This window comes from Larimichthys crocea, unplaced genomic scaffold (genome assembly GCF_000972845.2).
Source record: "Larimichthys crocea isolate SSNF unplaced genomic scaffold, L_crocea_2.0 scaffold607, whole genome shotgun sequence".
NCBI classification, from domain to species: domain Eukaryota; kingdom Metazoa; phylum Chordata; class Actinopteri; family Sciaenidae; genus Larimichthys; species Larimichthys crocea.
The window spans coordinates 111,198-131,539 of NW_020857941.1; the positions used below are offsets into that span (position 1 = coordinate 111,198).

The 20,342-nt window shown below is 39.4% G+C and overlaps 1 protein-coding gene across 2 annotated transcripts in view; it reads right to left on the reverse strand.

Annotated features, from left to right (window-relative positions):
* arhgef39 (Rho guanine nucleotide exchange factor (GEF) 39) overlaps positions 1–20,342 on the reverse strand; it is a 55,033-nt gene that overhangs the window by 21,715 nt on the left and 12,976 nt on the right. For both annotated transcript variants that reach the window (XM_019253888.2, XM_019253887.2), the window contains exons 5-6: positions 15,279–15,397; positions 4,000–4,070 (exon numbers count right to left, since the gene is read on the reverse strand). In XM_019253888.2, the coding sequence (XP_019109433.1) occupies positions 4,000–4,070; positions 15,279–15,397 (190 nt within the window). The remainder of the gene's footprint in view (positions 1–3,999; positions 4,071–15,278; positions 15,398–20,342) is intronic.

The following is a 20,342-nucleotide window of genomic DNA, read 5'->3' on the forward strand; positions in this document are numbered from 1 at the left end:
GACACATGCATGTGTATGTAGACACAGATCATGAGGCTCAGTGCTGCCTGAATGCATTAGTCAAAGCAGTGGCTGTGTGGCATCATGTCATTTGAAGTGTAGCGTGGAAGGGAAATGAACAGGAATCACCAGGGAATTCACTGCATCTCTGTTCCCCCTCCACCTGTGGCCTCTCACTCACACACACACACACACACACACACACACACACACACACACACACACACACACACACACACACACACACACACACAATGTGGATGTGTGCATGTTTGTCATTTCCCCACCATTCCACTGAGACACACACACGTGCACACAAACGCACCCAATATATGTGGTTTAAGGTTGGAGAAAACATTTGTCTGAGGATATCTGGGTGTGTAACCAGTGCTGTCCACCGCAGACAGTCTGCAGTTTGGTTTAGAAACTGTACTAACTGGATTTATCGTAGCTAAACAATACAGTTCTGAATGTTCAACCATAGCTTTGTGTTATGTAACAATATACTTAAGATAGTGATTCCTAAAGTACTACAATTTATATGTCTGCCTCTAATGTTGACAGAATGAAAAGACTGACACAGACGAATACAGAAAAAACAATAATACAGTCATCTATGAACATCGTTTGGCCACAGACATTTGTTAAATATTATTCCCTCTCTGCATTTTTTTCAGTTGTCATCTCTTTAACAAAAATGTAGGATCTGATTACCAGAACAAAATACCGTATTTTCCGGACAATAGGCCACTACTTTTTTTTCCCCACACTTTGAACCATGCGGTTTATACAAAGATGCGGCTTTTCTATTGATTTTTCTTCAGCCGCCAGGGGGCGCTCTAACAGGAAGAGCAAAAACGAGACAGGGGAAGTCAGTGCAAAGAAGAACACACTTGTTTTTATTTAGCACATGCAACACAGCACGCACAGCGAATTATTAATAGCGAATTATTTTCACACCCTCTCCCCTTCATCCTGGAAAGCACACAAAGAAGTTCGTATGATGCAGCTTTTGAGTTATAGGCCGTCGATCTGGCTATCCGGGAAGGAAATAGAGCTGCTGCACGTAAGCTTGGCGTTAGTGAATCCATGGTGAGCACTTTTACTGCCGTGTTACAGGCACTGTTCGGAAACAATCAGGTCAGGTATATAAATAAAATTTTACGGTACAAAACCTTTCTGTGTATCCGATAAATATCTCATTTCTCAACCTGGATATTGGCGGCTTATAGTCCGGTGCGGCTTATATATGTAATTTTTTATAATTTTTTTTAAAAACTTAGGGGGTGCGGCCTATATTCAGGTGCGCTCTATAGCCTGAATACGGACTATTGAGCTATATATCCAAACTATGTATTCAAAATGTTTTGGAGGGTCACTCAGCATCGTAGCGTTTATATGTGTATGTAGGGACACCTAAGCATGGTCATCTTAATTAGAGGGATGCTGGTCTCCACCACAGCGGCCATTGAAGCCCATATATATTGCCCTCCTGTAAATCAGCTGAGCTGAACAGCAGCCCCCAATAAGCACAGCTCATTTGGTTAAATAAACCTGTTTCCACAAACCTGTTTACCACAACATCAAACCATTCCCACCTTAGCTCTGCACAACACCCTGCTGGTTTAGGAACTGTGGAGTGATCATTTAAAAGTGATACAAGCTTTAGTATTTTCTCTGTGCAGCAGAAATAAACATGTTTACAGCCTGGTACAAAAAACAGTTTTGGTCTCTGTAGCTAATTTCCCCGTTCATGACAACTGTACTGAGGGTGAATTTATATACAACTCACCTGTTCACATTATATTAAGGCTTAAAGTTATGCAGAATTACCAGCATGGATGCTGTGATTGTCAGATGGGTGCTATTTGAGCAGCCAGGTGCCATTCAGTCTTTCACCATTTTTGGATAGCTGGGGTAGGTACAGTCTATTTAAATGACTGAAAAGTCACACCTTATACCCTAGCGGCTCCACCACGGTCCGGTTCAGAATCGTCCTAGAAGTGGCCCTCCGTTGTTCCATTGTTGATGGACGCCGCAAGAAGCCCGCGTCAATTCACACAGAGCACCTCAAGACGCAGAAACATCCAGTGGATTCTCAAAATAAAAACACCCTGTGCAAACTGCCGGTCGCAAAAACAGACAAAAGCAAAACTGATTAACTACGTAGCATATTTGCACATGTAGAAGCATGTTTAGAAGCACATGAACTAGGAATGACCAGAAATGACCAAATTTGAGCCAGTAAACAAAATCTGGTGGGCTAAACAGCCTTAAAACGCTTTTGGTGGGGTTTGAAGCCACGTGCAGGACGGACCAAAACAGTGTCACAGCCACGACGTGACAGAGACGTTTCCGTGGGGTTTCGGTGTTATTCGTTAATACCCAGCTTTATCATGTATGTTCTACAATTTTCAGTTTAAACTTCCTGTCAATGGACTGACTGTAACGATCTGCTGCTACCTTCCTTACTTTTTTTGTACAAAGCTTTAAAATCTTTGCCCCAGAACAAATAGGCAAATCATCAAAATAGACACAAGCATCCAATTACTGTGTGCCAGCCATAATAATTGCTGTAAACATTTGGAACTACATCATTAACGTGTCCAAAATAACAACAAAGAGACACATTTTAATTTCAAGCTCAACTTTCCTGCTTTTGTTCTGAGCACTGAAACCCCATGGATGAACCTGATCCTCAGGGCAACTTGACCCAGGCCCAGGCATTAATAATACATCTAGCCCATTAGACATTCCAGAGGCATCTTAGATTTTTACAGCTTTTTATTCCATTCATTCACTATTTAGACAGTGTTTGACCATGTGAGGACAACTGTTAACTTTTACTGTTAAACCTCTGACATAGTCGGAGAATTGCAGACTTGGTTATGGTTACTGCAGTAGAATTGGGCATTAGAGTGTCATATTAAAGCAGGCTGATGAAAACTCCTGAAGCACTGCAATTACAACAATTAAATCCAGCCTGAGCGCAGTGTGAGGAAAAACAGGAGACAAAGCAGCACAAGAGAAAACAACAACAACAAAGCCTCTTGTGATTCTGTCTGCTAGTTTTCTTAATCAGATACAATGTGATTTGTCTGGATTTTCTTTTTTTAAATAATTCCCTTTACAATACAGCCAAGCTGACTATGGGAAGTATTTCCACACATACACACACAGACACACCCAACCCCCAATAAAAAGCAGCAGAGTTTAAAAAAAAGGATCTCTAATGAGAAGAGGAAGAGGCGATGGTGGAGCACATTTAGATATGTACCTTCATCTTAGAGTAAGGGGCTGTGTTAATTTGTAAGCAAAGGCAGCATACCAGCAATGAGATTTTAATTGATACACATAAATAATTCCTTGTGTACATTCACACTTGAGTCAGATTCGCTGTTTATTTGACGATTGAAATTAGTCATTATCGGGATTCGTGTTGATGTTGAAGATTTTATTTATTAATATAGTTCCCGCTTAATATCCTCTGATCCGCTCCCAATTAATTATGTCAAAATCCACATCAAACCAGAACTTACACGCATATTGAGCTTTGCCTCGCTTTCATTTCTCTACTAGCCAAGCTCTGCTGTGACAATAATAACAAATGAGGAATGAAAGGGATAGAGAGCACTTTCCTTTGTTCCTCAAATGAAGATAATGAAGGCTGTCTCTCACTATGTCTGTCTGACTGCTGCGACCAAAGTCTTCTTTTCTGGTTTGATTGTTTAGGCCTGATCTTACATTCTAGAACTGCACAGCTTTGCTTAACTCTCTTTCTCTCAAACTACGTGTCACAGGTGGGAAGTGTTCCTCCATGAACCAGACGTCTTTGTTAGTAGTGATGCAGAGCACATCATCACTTGTCCTTACATTGCTGTCGCTGACAAACCCAAACAGGAAGAAGTAACAAAGTGAACCTCAGCTTCACATGTGTGTGAATCCACACCCATTACTACATGAAAATACATGGAGTACACATTCATAAAAGACACTTACTTGAAAGCTGCTGAAACTCTGGGTTGTCTGGACTTGTGTTGGCAGTCAGGTCCTGTAGGAAATGTTTGTACCTGTGAGTAAACAGAAAATAAAGTGGGTCACTGTGTGCTCACTTTTGAAACATTCCACTGGAAAAAGAGAAAAAGTGTAAAATGGAACAATAAACACTTGATGATATTACTCATGTAGCCCAACCACTCCACTGTTGAACAGTACATTCTGTCAGTGTAGACTAGATGCAGGAAAACTGGACCTCAGAGGAACCCAACAGAACATGTACACACAGCTGCTGACTGATGCAGATGGAGAGAGCAGCTTTTGCTTTGAAGTAGTGTTAATGGTGATGACCTCAAGACCTCTGGAACATGAATTGTTGAAGATCTGCACTGGCCCTACTTGAGTTATAAAGGATGAGACGTGAACAAAGCACCTCCTCATCATCTTATTTAAAACATCTGATGAAATCCTTCCAACAAAAACCTGGTTGAGAAGAGTACAATTTACATCTACAACACTTTAATTAAATCATTTATGTGTTATACATTACTTTGATGTATAATCAGAAGTATTCCCATTGTCTCTGTCCTCTCTATTACCATGTGTATATTCATGAGACCTCATCCCAGAATGTTCCTCACAGAACGTTTGGCCTCCAGTTTGAACCAAACATTTACTGCTAGATCAACACAACAAACGTAACCACTCTTTGTCTTAACAAGCAAAAACCCTCATTTGCAGCAGTAGGAGGCTATGTAATTTTTTTATTGTTAATCCACTTAATAAATGTATTGGTATGTATCTGTATTAGCACTGATCTCATCAATGTATGTATTAGAGTTGTCACGACACCAAAATGAGTAACCACGATATATACCAGACAAAGTATCACGGTTCCGGGTACTATCACGATACTGCAGCCTTTTTTTATTATTATTTTTATGAACTGCAATGTATTTGTACAAGTTATAAATACTTATTAATTACTTATAATGTTGTTTAGTGCATGATAAACATAATACTGGTGAAGTAAGAATTAGACTGAAATAAGTTCATCATCTGTCATCTTTGTCCCATTTTAAAGAATAAGTCATCCAAACATTTAGTTACTACAGTCCAGACGATTTTACCATCTAACTAACATGCAACAAATCTGTCTTAGCTTAGCTTCTCTCTGATAGCTGTAACATTATCCTCTATAACTTCATCATGATGTCATGTCATCTATGTTTATGTTTTGTTGTTGGACAGGCATCATGTGTGGAGTTATCCCACAACAATCGGGCACCATGAGAGTCTCTCTCTTCGTCTAATAACATGATCAGTCTTCATTTTCTTCATGATCATTCACGGCTTCTCTGTGAGGAAGATCTTGTCCATAAGTTTACCATTTCAGTAGAATCCCAACGAGTTTACTGACTTTTAAATGCTGATAATGTGACAAAGTGCCCACAGTATAACAGGACATACTGGGGTATATGACTTCTTTTGCATGTGTGGTATGAGTGTTTTCTTTCTTAGTCGACTAGTGTACATTAAAAATTCCATTTAATCAACGGCTGAGTTTGTCAGCAGGAACATCACTTTTTTTATCAATAGACATTAGACACAAACTCATTTCCTGGATGTTCTATTGTTTGGGAGACTTACTTAAGTTATAATAACACTGGACAAAAAATGGTCCACTAACATTGTTCAACCACAGATGAGATGAGTATGTTGTTGGAGACACAAACACTGTAAGCAATTCGTCTCATGACTCTAAGCTCTCTGATGCTATAACATTCCTTCACTTGTACTTCAGTCAGTCTGCTGTGTCTTCCACTCATAAATGAGCATTAGATGCAGTCGTCCAGGAATTATCAGTGGTCTGACAGTCACTCTCCAGGCAAACAGACATACTCCAATGTGTAAAAGTTAAGAGAAAATACATATACATTATTTCAATACATGTATTAAATATACACGCATCAGACTGAGCCTTAGAAAATAAAAGAGAAAACTTACTGTACAATCCATTTGTTGTGAAATGAAGTAACTTATTGTCCCAATTTCAGTTTCCATCTAAAGTAACAGTTGTGAAGGGCATCAGCTTCCTCAGGAATCTTTAGCCTTTTTACTAGGATGATGTGACCTTGAAGTGCATTGACAATTGACATTGATTTCCACTGTGTCTGCTTTTGCAGCCCTCTCTTTGTGCAGTCTGGGCTTGTTTTTAGAGACACAGTGGTGCCACTGAGAGAGGTCATTAGTGAGGCTAGCAGACTGTACACCACTGCTGGTCTATGTAGTGGCATGAGTAGGATGAGACACGTGTTGGAGAGTGATAACAGTGTAGTATGATAGTGTCTATATGGCCTGTGTGTAGAGAATATAACAACACAGTGGTGATTCTTCAAGCTGCACATGGAAACGTGCTTGCTTGACTGACTTTTTTTAATTTTCTGATATGATGACACCAGTTTACTAAACAGGAGCTGTCAGAATGGATGATACTGCTGCATTTTGTGGGATAGTATATTTAGAAATATTTGGGTAAAAAAACAAAAGTCTGTTGTTTTTGGTGCCAAGCAATAAAAATACAGAGAAATCAGTGTGTGTCCAAAGTTTTGACAAGTACTATATGTATTATTATGTACAGTTGTCCCTCGTGGTTCACCTTTCGCAGACTCGCTGTTTCGCGGATTTTTTGTGTGTAATTTTGCATGTTTTTTTAAGCGTACTGTACAGTATGAACGCACATTGTATTCGGCACCGTCAGAGGAACTGAAAAAATCTGCGTGAGTTACTGGTAATAATTTCTTATGTGTCAAACCTCGAAGATTGATCATTAAAATTAAATTTGTTAAAAATGTTTGGGCTTAAAAATAGATTTTGATCTTTGGTTTCATTTACTAATATAGTATTGTACTTATTTTTGTTAAATCTGCAAAAGTTTGAACTTTGAGAGTGTTTAAATAAGAGAGAAATGTGAGAAAATGTTAATGCTTGTATGAGAAAAGTGTATAAAAGTGTGTGGTTAGGGCTTTTACGGCCTTAAAACATGTATAATAATTGTAAAACTTACTTTGTGGATTTCGTTTATTGCGAGTTATTTTTAGAACGTATCCCCTGCGATAAACGAGGGACCACTGTATTATGATTACAACATTTTCATACAGCTGGCATTAAATCCAGTTGTTCAAATAACCTCCTGCAGAACCCCCAAATTCCACTGTTCATGGATATGTGCTGCCGAACCTATACGAGGCATTTCCAGTCAATGTTTCAAACACCACCGGCCCAGTTGTGGTCCATTTCAGCAGCATCCCAGAAGTAGGCCTCTGCTAGGCTCAGAGGGGAATACAGGGCTGTTCTATTTTTGATGGACGCCGCAAGCAGCCCACGTCAAGCTGCACAAAGCAGCTCAAACTGGCCGGACGTCAGACACGGCATAGGGCATAGAGAATCCAGGCAAATTTTCAAAATAAAACACCATGCTCAAACTGTCAGTTTGATAAACAGTCAAAAGGGAATCCTTTTTAACTTTGTAGCATATTTACACATGTTGAAGCATATTTGGAAGCACATAAACAAAGGAAAATTACCAAATCTGAGCATGCAAACAGTCTGTCGGGTAATTGTTCTGAAATGCTCCTGGTGGGGTTTGAAGTCACATGGACGGACCAAAACAGTGTCACGGCTGCAACGTGCCAGAGAAGAAGTGCTCTTCTTCTTGAGAAGAAACAGGAAGTTCTAGGTTTTCTGATGAATGAGTTTTTTTTTTTTTATTACACTGAACACTTGAAGCTTCTAATTATCACAAGCTTACATTTCCTAGCAACCATAGCTAGCTAGCCAAACATCGGTTAGCACAGATTAATCGCGATTAATTACAGAAATTTTTGCGATTAATTAGTTAATTTTTTTTAATCGATTGACAGCCCTAGTTAGAACATCTACATGTGCATGCTGACTGAGCAAACTCAATGTACTAGTGAGAACATGATACGATCAAAGGTTCAAGGAAGTTTTGAGATGTTTCTGTTAACTGTTGTCTCCTAGGTTAGGAATGAATTATCAAGATTAACTACAGGTTCTATTTAACAGTGTAAGACTAGCGTAAATCTCTAGGTCATATGCACAAGGACACTGAGATTACTGTATGTGCACCAGGGATTGTCAACACTACAATGCACACCATGCACAAAAAGAGGATAAAGTATAACCCGCATCAACAATATGATGATTATTAATCCCAACTTTTGGTTGGGATTAATAATCAAATCCAACAACGACCAGTTGAGTCCAAAAATAAGTCAACGCGGCATTAGGGATGGACTGAAAATTTATCCGGATAATTTCTGGAATTTATCACGGTAACGATAAAAATGATGATAAATAAACACCAATTCAGCCTAATCTTTTTGACTATAAATCTATCACCAAAATAATAATAAAGGCTGGTGGTGGGCGTGTCTTTTTATTTCTCTGTCTCTCCGTTTCTCTCTCTGTCCGTCTCTCTCCCTCCTTCCCTCCCCCCCTCCCTCCCTCCCTCCATCGGACACAAATCAAATGAAACTTCTTCCTGTCATTATATTTTGTGGCATAAATTGCGAGTCAGACTCAGATTTAGAAGCTGGTACATGAAATAAACAAAGTGAGAACACACACAGGTAGATGATCAGAGTTTAGTCCGTGAATCCACCTGGATAGTCTCTGCTTCAGAGACATTTCAGACTGTCTGTGGAGGTTTGACAGATCTGAGTGTCTGATTGGCAGCCGAAGCATGAGGAAAGAGCTCCTCGCTGCCCAGTGTATCTGCTCCACCTTACGGCATGTTTGTCAATATGCGTGTTGGGATGCGAGTGTGTCGCGCACATATATACGTCATCAATGGGAACTTATCATTTTAATCATGGGATGAAATGTTCTTACCGCGCTAAATGTTTTTGACAATATACGACAATAAACTATGACATATTGCATGTTGATGTCATCATGTGACATCAAGGGCCCTTGACAAAAAAGAACTGACCAAAACCACTCATTCACTGGGAGGAGGTCAGAACTCATGGACTAGGGGTCAGTGGGCGACCAGAGATCAAGGTGAACCTTTACATCTGACACCAAAGACCCAGTTTGAATAGAGACAGCGATTACCATCTCCCTCTATATAGAATCACCTGTTATCTCAAGACTGGCTCGTGATAAAAACTAAACTATGACATGACAACTGACCAACTCCATCTGCTTTGAATTTACAGGTGCTTAACTCCAGAACAGTAGGTTAGCACAATGTTGGGTCTGTGGGTGGAGGAGATGGAAGAGGAGGGGGCACTGTTCTTGTCGTCGATTACTCATTGGAAATAAAACAGAAGTCAAACAAGCTCCAATTAAGCCTCCTTCAATTAAGAGACATTTAAAAAGAGAAATAATTTCACTTCTTTCTCTTCTTGTCTCATCTTGTAATAACAAATACATTACAGGCATTATTAGCGATGGATGCCCTCGTTATTATTAAGGACTGCAGACGAAAATCTAATTAAAGCAACTGTGTAACAAAAAAGGAACACTCTAATGAGCATTATTATGGCACATTTCAAATAATGTAAACGGAACTCTCTCGTTTAGCTGCCCTGTCCCGCTCATTAGCAGTTAAGCAAAGAAAAGATAATGAGACAATAACGTAATCTGAACCATATTTATAACAATTCAGATATTCTAATGAAGAATGTAGCTTTCGAAAGCATGGGCTAGTGAAGGGGTGTGCCTGCTGCTGCAGCAGCAGGAGCTGCTAATTCCTTTATAATATGTAGATGATATGCAGCCTTTTTTCTCACTCTCTCCTCACAGACACGTCAGGTCATTCGGGCATTTGCACACATATCAGTAAAGAAAAAAGAGATGGAGGAAATATCTGTCTAATTATTTTGCTTCCCATACATGCATTAAGGATTCAAATTTGTAATTAAGAGACAAGAGGCACTGGCAGGATCCTGCATGGGTTAGTGAACATGGCACGGGCTTGTGGGTAATTAATCAAATTTAATAGCTTAAAAGGGAAGGAATGCACAGCCATGGTAAATACAGAAGACTAGATACTCCACTGTCCAAACTTGAACAATAAAAATGTATTGTGAAGTGAATGTGAAGACCGTCTTATCCTTCTCTGAAACAGGGATTTACTCAGAGAATGGAACACTGTGTAAATATGGACATTAAGAAAAACCTTTCAATCAAACTCCAGAGTGACTGCAGCTTTTATTACTGTACGCTTCAGCATGAGTCAACTTACATCAGCGTGAGGGTTGGAATTGGTCAGTTTCAAATGAACATATTGCAGAGTTCATAGCTCATCAGTCAGACTTACACACTGAACACAGGAAAACTGGATGGTAGGTTATAAACTTTTACAAATCCTGTCTTGAGTAGAAATCAGGTAACTGGCAGCTGAAATGCTCTGATGGTAAATTTGCATCTCATTCACCCTTTTACCTACACTCTCACAGGGCAGTGAGCCACTGATGTCTTGCTCAGGGACACTTTGACATGTGGAAGAAGCAGCTGGGGATCGAAGGACCTGTTCTACTCTCTGAGTCACAGCCACCAACTTCACCATGTTAGCAAAGACACTGTTAATGCCACCTCTACTGTGGAAGACCTAAATACACAGTCTGATTCGATACCGAAAACACATAGATATATTCTTAATAAAGTTGCAAAATTATGGGAATTTTCAAAGTCGGCATCTTTCCATGGGAATTAACAAGTATTTATGGGAATAAACGGAAATAAACTGGGAATTTACAAAATTTTGTCCTTTAACAGGGAACTTAAATATAGTTGGGGAAAATATATTTTAGCATAATCTTGACTAAAACAACCAGATTTCATGCAGGTACACTTGAATATCTTATCTTACTGCAGGAGGCCCCGCCCCCCTACCTACAGGTGATTTCTGTACCTGGACCACATTTAGAGCCCAGAGCACACAGAGACTATTCAAGACACACATTTGAGCTTCTGGACTACGTAATATTGTTCAATAAAATAATTCAAACTTTATAAAGTTCTACTTACAAATAAATCTGTTGAAATGTTTTTAATCGTTTTATTTTGCATGTCTGCTTATGACAAAACTAAATGTTTCTGGTTATCGTTGGATATGATACAGTTAATTTAAATTACCCCCAGTTTCCAGTTAATTCCCATGGAATTTCCGATTTGGAATATTTCCAAAATTGCCCCTTTGCAACCCTAAATATTATAAGATATGATAGCCTGCAATTCAAAGCTGGTTTCAGTTCAATAACAGATGGACTAAATATGAAGCCATCATTGAACCCAGTTTACTTAATGGATCTGTGGTATACACACTTGTTTTGTGTGTGTGCAAATCTGATGCTTCACATTACACATGACGATCATAGACACTAGATCTTACAGGTCAAATGTGAGTCTAAAGATGTTAACATGTGGGGGCCATTAAATAAAATATCATTATTTTAAAATCTGACAAAAGTTGTTCCATGGCAAGCTTTTTTTCTAAGCAGTGAAGTGTGGTCTCTACATTCAGGGTCAATCGAATCAACTAATGATTCACAAATAAACACTGTCTCACACCACAATTGAGGCGCTTTGTTTTATCGCAAGCCTCACTTCAAACTTGGCAATGAACTACAGGGTCATTTGACAATGGAACAAATTATTAACTGAATACAACTCTGTACCTGTAGAACTGCAGAGAGGAGCCACTTAGGATCCATCCAGAATTCTTTTCAGAACATATTTAATCAAAACTCTGACCTTGTGCTGAAGAACCTCACTGTGTTTAGCAGTTGGAGATTATGGAGCTGAGCACATAAAGCAAGCAGTCAATCTGAAACCCCATTTTGGCAATTGAAAGACAAAATCGAGCATGGCCAGTACAGCACACAAATACACACTTCTCAACTTAGCAAGTATGACAATGACCCCAAGACATCTGGAGTTGTACATCCTTTACATAGAACATGCTCTATAGTAAGCCGAACACTGGGTCTTTCCCTTGTTATAATAAATGGTGTTCAGCTTAGAGCAGATATATCCAAAGGCCTCCAATTGCTGCCATCTGAATGAGAGCTGCATCTCTATTATCCACACAAACACAGGCAATACAGGCAGAGATAGCTGCTATTCACTGCCACAATCAACTCGAGACCCCATCACTGTCATAATGGTGATCTCAGTAGGGAGGACACTGATGACTGCTCCAGCCGGCTCTAGTGAATGCCACTTAATAAAGGCAATGATTTTATTCCTCCCCCAGCAGCAACATAAGTATCCACACTCCAGGCCCTACTCACCATCCATCATCCTTGAATGGTGATAAGTGACAACAATTTCCTGCTATTCCCAGCCACAGAGCCAGAGTAAGGTAAGGCGCCAGCCATAGATGATTATCTAGCCGTGCCACTTAAAATCATCATACAATTAGACACATCCCTCGAGTCTCCTGAGTTTCACTGAGAACGACAGACGAATCAATGATGATGATGGGAAGTGCAGAGAAAAAGGCAGCGTGAGAGAGGGTTGAGCTGGAGAGAATGAGGCTGACTGATTATGTGTCAGTCAAATACAGTGGTCAGCCTACTCATATGAGAGATGGGGGGTACTCTCATTTCCCCTCTTGGTTACATAAAATGTAAACAGGCCTCCTGCTCTTGTAAAGAAAATACTTCAGGACATTCTCAATGACCTCGAGACTAATGCATACTATATTTTTGCTGCAGTGAATGGGAAGAACAGGAAAACCTTGCATTATACAAACTTGGGAGGATTCGCATATTATTCTAAGATGGTTATCCTCACTGCTAGCCCCATAGTCACACCATGAATAAGCAAATGTTTCTATCTTTTACTTTTCGACCGTACTTCGAAGCCAGGACAAAATAAGGCTTACCTTGTAACTGTTTTATTAAAGATATAAATTCCTGTTATCTCCAGCTCTAAATTACAACTATCTTGCTTTCCTGCCTTGCTGCTCATAATTACAGTCTAAGATAAAATAAAATCAATATTGATAATAATAACATCAAAATAATGTGAATATGACACTAATGGTGATGCACATCAGTAACAACTGATATATAATCAGCATGGACGCACTTTGACATGTCACTGTGCCTTTTCCCAGCATTGATGGGCACAGATGCTCCAGGGGGACATTTTTAAATCACATTTGCTTCCTGGTTTAACACCTCCCAGCTATTAGTGTGTGGTGATGACCCCAAGCCTATACACAGGATGGGGGTAGGGGATGGTATGCCAGCTGCCAAAGACTGCTTTCCCCGCTTTCCATTAGAGCCCTTCGAACCAGATACAAGTTTTAATGAACCTACTGATTGAACCTACACCAACATGCCTGCAAGAGTACCTCACATAAATATGTTTTTATGAGTTCCAATAAAGGATACAGATTTTGAATTTATGGAAAAATAGAGCACGGTATTGGACTGGACTTGTGGTGATACCCTGATATGTCGGAAGAGAAAATGCTGGACTGGTGCATCTTTATCATTTTTCAAGGTTTGGAAAACTGCATTCCAGAGTTCCACGCTGTTTCAGAGTGAGAAAAACGATCACTAAGGAGAAAGTGAATAGAAATGAGATCTACAGTAAAGTGTCTCAGATGTTAAGGTGAAGGGTCAGCTCATCTCAGAGACAACTTCTCTCTTTTATGATGGATGGATGTAACATACTGAGCGCTCTACTGTACATCTGGAAAGATGAGAAAATGAGAAGGGCCTAATTAAGATACAACCAAGCAGCTTGATAAACCACTGTCATGATATCTGCTGCATTGGAAAGCACATTTCAGCCCATTTCTCCTCTTGTTCCACTAATTAACAAGCAAGATCAAGACCGCATGAAATTACAAAACAACCAAACACAAACTGGTGCTCAACAAAAGACATCTGACAGTTTCTGGACAGTCTCAGTGCTTACATGGGTGCTACATAAAATAATAATAATAACGTTACATCTGTCTGTCTGTCTGTCTGTCAGAGTCTGTGCAGATAGATGGTGTAGTGCAGCCGATGACTGGTAAAAGGTAAACAACTCAACAGTAAAAGCGGAACTCAAGCGTGAAATTTGTGACCAATTTACACCAGTGAGTAAAAAATGGAAATATTTGACAGAACTAGAGCATTAATTACATAAACAATTGAACCAGTAAAAATTTGGTTTAAAAGATAGCTCACAAACTCATACTTGTAGAAACAAATAGTAGCACAAATGTGAGTGCAGGGTTGTGTAACTGTATCTCAACCCACGCTTACGTAATGAGATTTAGAAATGTGCAAAATAATTTCTAAATGCGTACTGAGACTTGTGAATGTGTACAGTACAAATGTGTATTCAGATCTTGCATAAGTAATCCAGTTTGAAAAATCACTATCATCACTACAGAGAACTAAAATGGAGATTTTAAAAAAAAGGAGTATTACAAAAATCTAATCTTTAGATGGAAGAGCTACTATCAACGTTAAGGCTTTCTCACTTAATGATAGTCAATGATAATGCCAATAATATGACACGATAACAATAATATTCGACCAGCATACCTTTGCTGTAAGATGAAAGTCCAATGAAAACTATAGAAAAAGTGAGTGTGACTGATATTGTTTGAAAAGGTTGTGCTTACATTTTGTAAATGGGTTTGGAGGAGGTTAGAAATGACTCACTTGTTTGTTGATTGTCAGAATTGTCGGATTGTTGGATGTTCTGTTTGCGTGCAGTAAGTAGTGTATATGTCCTTTGTTGGCACACATCTTTTACATAGATTGTAGATAATGTGTAATCTCCAGGTGCCAAAGGCTCACTCACACTAAGTCGTCCATGCTGGAATTTCATTGGCGTGCTGTGATGCACCCCTTACTACTCCCGCGTCCCCCTGGCTATTGGTGATCTCAAGTAACCACAATTGGGCAATATGAAAAGACTAGCCCAACCCTTGACACAGCTCTGCCTCTCTAACTCATCATGATATTATTCTTAGGCTATATCGCATTTCCCACCAAGCCTGCAGGCGCTTATAAAAAACACCATAAATTAACAAAAAAAAAACAACAACATCAAGTACAGGAAAATCAAGCTAGAGGGACCACTATTGGGGACCTTGGCTCTCATCATTAGTGTCCAAAATGTTAGCCCTCATACCACCACATTACCTCATACCAACATTGTGTAAGTGTAAGAACAGTAATACGTTCATATAATCACAGAAATAGATATAGACTTTTCATTTAAAATCTTACTGATCAATCCGCTGAATGGGAAGTTGAAGCAAGTCCTCCAGTTTGTGGTTGTTGAACTCTGGCCGGGCTTCCTGTAGCTCCTTAAAACGTCTGAAGGCCTTGTTTTTTTTCAGCTGGATCTAAGACAACATACAAGCTACTGTGAGACCATCCGCACATTTATAAGACACAACTAAACTACAAACAAAAAGTAAAACAAATTTGTTTAGAAGATTATTTCTTTGTTATGCATCTTGGCAATAAATCTTGTACCATTAGAAAGCCTGATTATTTCCCTTTTAAATGGTGTCACATTTGTAAGGAACATGCATTTGTAGGATGAGCAGCAGAGCTGAGTTTGTGAGTTGTACCCATGAAAAATTAGCCAAATCTCCTACTTGGTGTTGTTTGGTGGATGACTGGATGATTGAAGACTGAAGAAACAAGACATATTGGCAATTTAACAACTTATTCATTTAACAAACAGGAGCCTCAGTAGTGTGTGGAAGAACCATACACAGCCACAACAGCCTGACACCTTCTCATCATGCTGGTCACCAGCCTGGTCACACTGCTGTGGGATGGCATCCCATTCTTCAACCAGCATTTGTCACAAGTGAGTCAACGTGGTGTTCAATGGGGTTGAGGTCAGGGCAGCTGGCAGGCCATTCCATCCATCCTCTCCACTCCTAAATATTGGAGGTAGTGTCTGATAAACTTGCTCTGTGGGGGCAAGCTTCATGTTGGAGAACTGAGTTTGGTCCCTGAGTGTGGAGATATGGGATTGCCACTGGTTGCAGAATTTCATCTCGATATCTCTCTGCATTGAGATGCCTCCAATAATGACAAGCCTCGTTTTTCCAGATGTTTTTCCAGATGCCGCCCCAAACCGTCACACTGCCTCCACCACAATGTTACTCTATTGGTGCAACAATCAGCAAAGTGTTCTCCGTGTTGTCTCCACACTTTGACCCTATGATCCGTAGGTCATGGCAGTATTCCTGGCAGCCCTATGAGACCGGATATTGGCTGTGTGCAGTCTGTTCCAAATTATCTTGACAGAGACCTGCGGCCATATCATCCTACAAACCTTGACTGCAAATCTGTAGAAGACTGCATATGGTTCCTAAGTGTTGACAGACTGAGGAAATGTTCTTCTTGGAGTTCCGTCTTCTTGGGAAGCCCACTTCACAGCCTGTCTCTGACATGCCCTGTTATATGGAACTTGGTCTTCAGTTTGCAGATGGTACTAGCGTTCACTCAAAAGAATGCTGCAACCTAGTTTTGTGGAACACCAGCTTGAAGCTGCCCTATTGCATGGGCCCTATCCAGATCAGTCAAACATGGTATGCAGATTCTTGGAGCAGACACCAACAGACCAGTGTAGCAGGGTCCATGCTCACAGGTGATGACGATCAGACTGGGAGTACCAGAAGCTCAAAACATGAGTCAATAGCAACAGCAAAGAAAAGCCGTTTGGCATTGTCGGAGAAGATTTAGGGCGCAACCCACATACTCAGCTCTGCTGCTCATCACACAAATGTATGTTCCTTATAAATGTGACACTATTTTAAAAGGGAAATAATTAGACTTTCCGATGGTATAAGCTTTATTGCCAAGAAGCACTGTTACAACAAAGAAATAATCTACCAAACACAAATTTCCTTGCTTTTTGTGCATAGTTTGTATTCTTTGCTAGTGACATTTTATGAGGTGCAAATTGGTTTCCTGGGCATGTCAGCACCCTGTTCTCACCCTGAATGCAACTCATGCCTTTAGGTACAAAAATACAAAAAGAAAATGTCTTGTACACAATGTAATCAGTGCAAACAAATCATAACATAATGGACTGAGTACATGTATGCTCAGCATCTGGATTCTCTGTGAGCTATCTACATGTTATTGTGATAATACCATTTGCATGCGTCTTGTAGAAGGGATGATGGACATGTCACAACCAGTGACAACCCCTGAATCTCATGTCACTTATGAGACCCACATCTGCCTGACAAACCCAAAAATCATCTCGTTGTCACTCATTATGCTTGACTGCCAGCCGAGATATGGGGAGGTGGAGCGAGAGGGGGGCTGTAGATGTCATTAAATATGCATTTGCACATCATGTCAGCATGAGTATCAACATTTGAATAAAGCCTCATCTTGTCCTTTCTGTCAATCATTAAAATGTTGTAAATATGATTTCAAAAGAGATCTTCCCTAATTCACAACTACAGTCAGTGGGAAGGTAGAGGTAGCTTTATTAACCATGTTTCCAACATCAAAATCAATCATCAAGTCTGAAATGAAAAAGTTATTGTATATTTTAGAAAGTGTTTAATAAAGCCAATAAACAGCTAAAGAGGACTTTACCAAGACAGCAAGGACTGCATGGCTGCTCGATTATGGAAAAAAATCAATTTCACGATTATTTTGGTCAATATTGAAATCACGATTATTCAAACAATTAATTTTGAGTTTCACAATGCATTTATTCAGCATTTCTCTCTCTCTCAAAAAACACTTTGTTATTGATTCTTTATGCAAAACATTCAAATTGAAAATAAATTCTGGCTACAAATATGTACTTTACAGCTGTTTTGCAATGCATAAAGCATTAAATCAATAAAATAAATATACTTTATGGAACATTAAATAAGGCATAGAAAAACAAATGTATCCAAAAAAACTATGGATCCAGCTGCTCTGCAAATTCTCTATATTTATAGAACAAAATAAATACAATAATAAGTATAAGCATCAATAAGCAATAAGCATCTTCTTGAAACCCTCACCCTCGACTGTATTAATGGGTTGCATATCTTTAGCTAAGAAATATCCAATGGCAGCTGTTAGGCCCCGTTTACACGTACACGGGTATTTTAAAAAACAGAGACATTTCCTTTCGTTTGTACCTATCTTTTACACACAAACGGTGAATTCGCCTCTGAAAACGAATCGAGTTTTAGGCAGGTGATGCGCCAAAAGTGCGACCAATGTTTACCTTTTGCCTTGACGTTGATCATGGAAGCAGCCTCGCATAGGCTTGGCGTAGTTATGATGGCGCTCCATGGCGTATTTATGCGGGTTGATGTAAACAAAAACTTTTTTGAAAATGATGCTATGTGCACAATGTTATTTTGGAAAACGGAGGGAGGGAAATATTCGTTTCTCAACATACCCGGCTATGTCTAAACGTAGCCTAATGTCTTGTGCCTCTCCGAACTTGTCGGATAAGGAGTCGCATTAAACAATGTGTCTGTGATCGATGACTGAGTTTGCGTTGACGTCTTGCTGGTTGTGGCACTGGCTTTGTCTTTTTGTTTCCTTATTAATTCATCATGAGTGACTTTGTGCTTTTGTTTGAGATGGTTGAATAAATTTGTAGTGTTACCAAGAGGAGCAGCTATTACCTTGTAGCAAATCTTGCACATTATGTGCTGCTGCTTCTCGTCGGATTCTTCTCATTCGCTTTCAATCTCACTCACTGTTTTTGAACACCAAACGACACACCTCCTCACTCTGCAGCTGCGTGAAGGAGTATGGGCTATCCTGTTAGTCAGCGGGGCCGCGAGAAATGGAATGTATTGCGCATGCGCGTCTCTCAGAAATTGTGTAATGAAAAGTGGAAAATAAATCGTTTAAACTCGATTATATGATTTTTGAGATCGTTTGACAGCAAAATCGAAATCGTGATCAAAATTCGATTAATTGCACAGCCCTACTGCGTGGCTAACTGAGCTAACAGCAGCTACACTTGGCAGCAGTTAGCTGTTACTTTAGTGATAAGTAAAGGTATCTGTCCACCAGAAAACTCCATAGTAACAGAGAGTTGAGACAGAGCAGCCAAGGGAATGGGGAAAACCAGAGAAGATTTTCAACATACAATATGATCCAGTTTCACAAGCATCAGTAAATAAAGTCATAAAGTTGTGTTTGTGCACAGCAAACAGTGAAAGCAGCTTCAGCTGCATCTTTTCATCTTCATAATTTTTTTCAACCTAATTCTTTCCCTATGTGAAGTCAAGTCAAGTTTGATTTATATAGGCCAAAATCACAATTTGCCTCAGGGGTTTTACAGTCTGTCCAACATGGTATGACCTTAAACCTTAAAACCACGATTCAGAACATGAAAAACTCTTTTAAGTCGAAAAATGGAAGAAACCTCCAGAAGAGCAACAGAGCAAAAAGACTTTTCAGAAAAATTTAGAAATTTAATTTAAAAACAACAAAGCATTTGGGAATTATATATGGATATTTTCATATAGAGCATGGAAGTGAGATTTGATTATAAGTGGTGACTCGAGGAACGTATGGAAACGTTGGTTAAACTGGGGCTGCGTTGTAAACAATGCTGTGCTATTGTGTGAGGACTGACACGCAGTATAACAAAGGTAAAATGAAAACATTTAAATTATTTTATATTACTTTTGTTAAACAACATCTATAGAAAGTATTGCGTGACAAACATGTTGCCCTTTAAGTTGAATTTGACAATAACAAAACTATAGAATATTGCCAGCATTATTAATACTACAGCTGGGTGTCCCAGAGGTGTTCCAGTTCATTCCATTCATTCAACTGAATGAACTGTGCTTCACTGTTACATGAGAACAAACAAACAATAACTTCACTAACTATTATTTCATTGAATATGGTTCCATTTGAAGCCAATCAAATTTAACACTGAATGATCACCAAGCTTCAAGCTAGATTTTGATATTTCATTTGATTTGAAAAAATATTCAGACTGCTCTGAGTCATAAGAAACGCTCATTAAGGCGCTGAGAAGGTTTCTGTTTATAAGACTGTTCACCTGAGTAAAGCAGCACACCTGTCACTACAACACGCTTCAGTGTTCAGTCAATTACTCAGTTTGTTGATCTGCAGTGGAATCGATGCAAACTCACAGGGCCGAGTACATAATCAATGCAATTAGTCAACACTCTGCAAACACATCCTTAGTCTCAATTATGACAATATTATCTTTGCAGCTTTGATGCAAAGCTAGCAACAGGACGTCTCTGCTGTTTGCTCCCAGCAGGCCAGTCCACTAACAAAGGATGGAACACTAACAAATCAAATCTT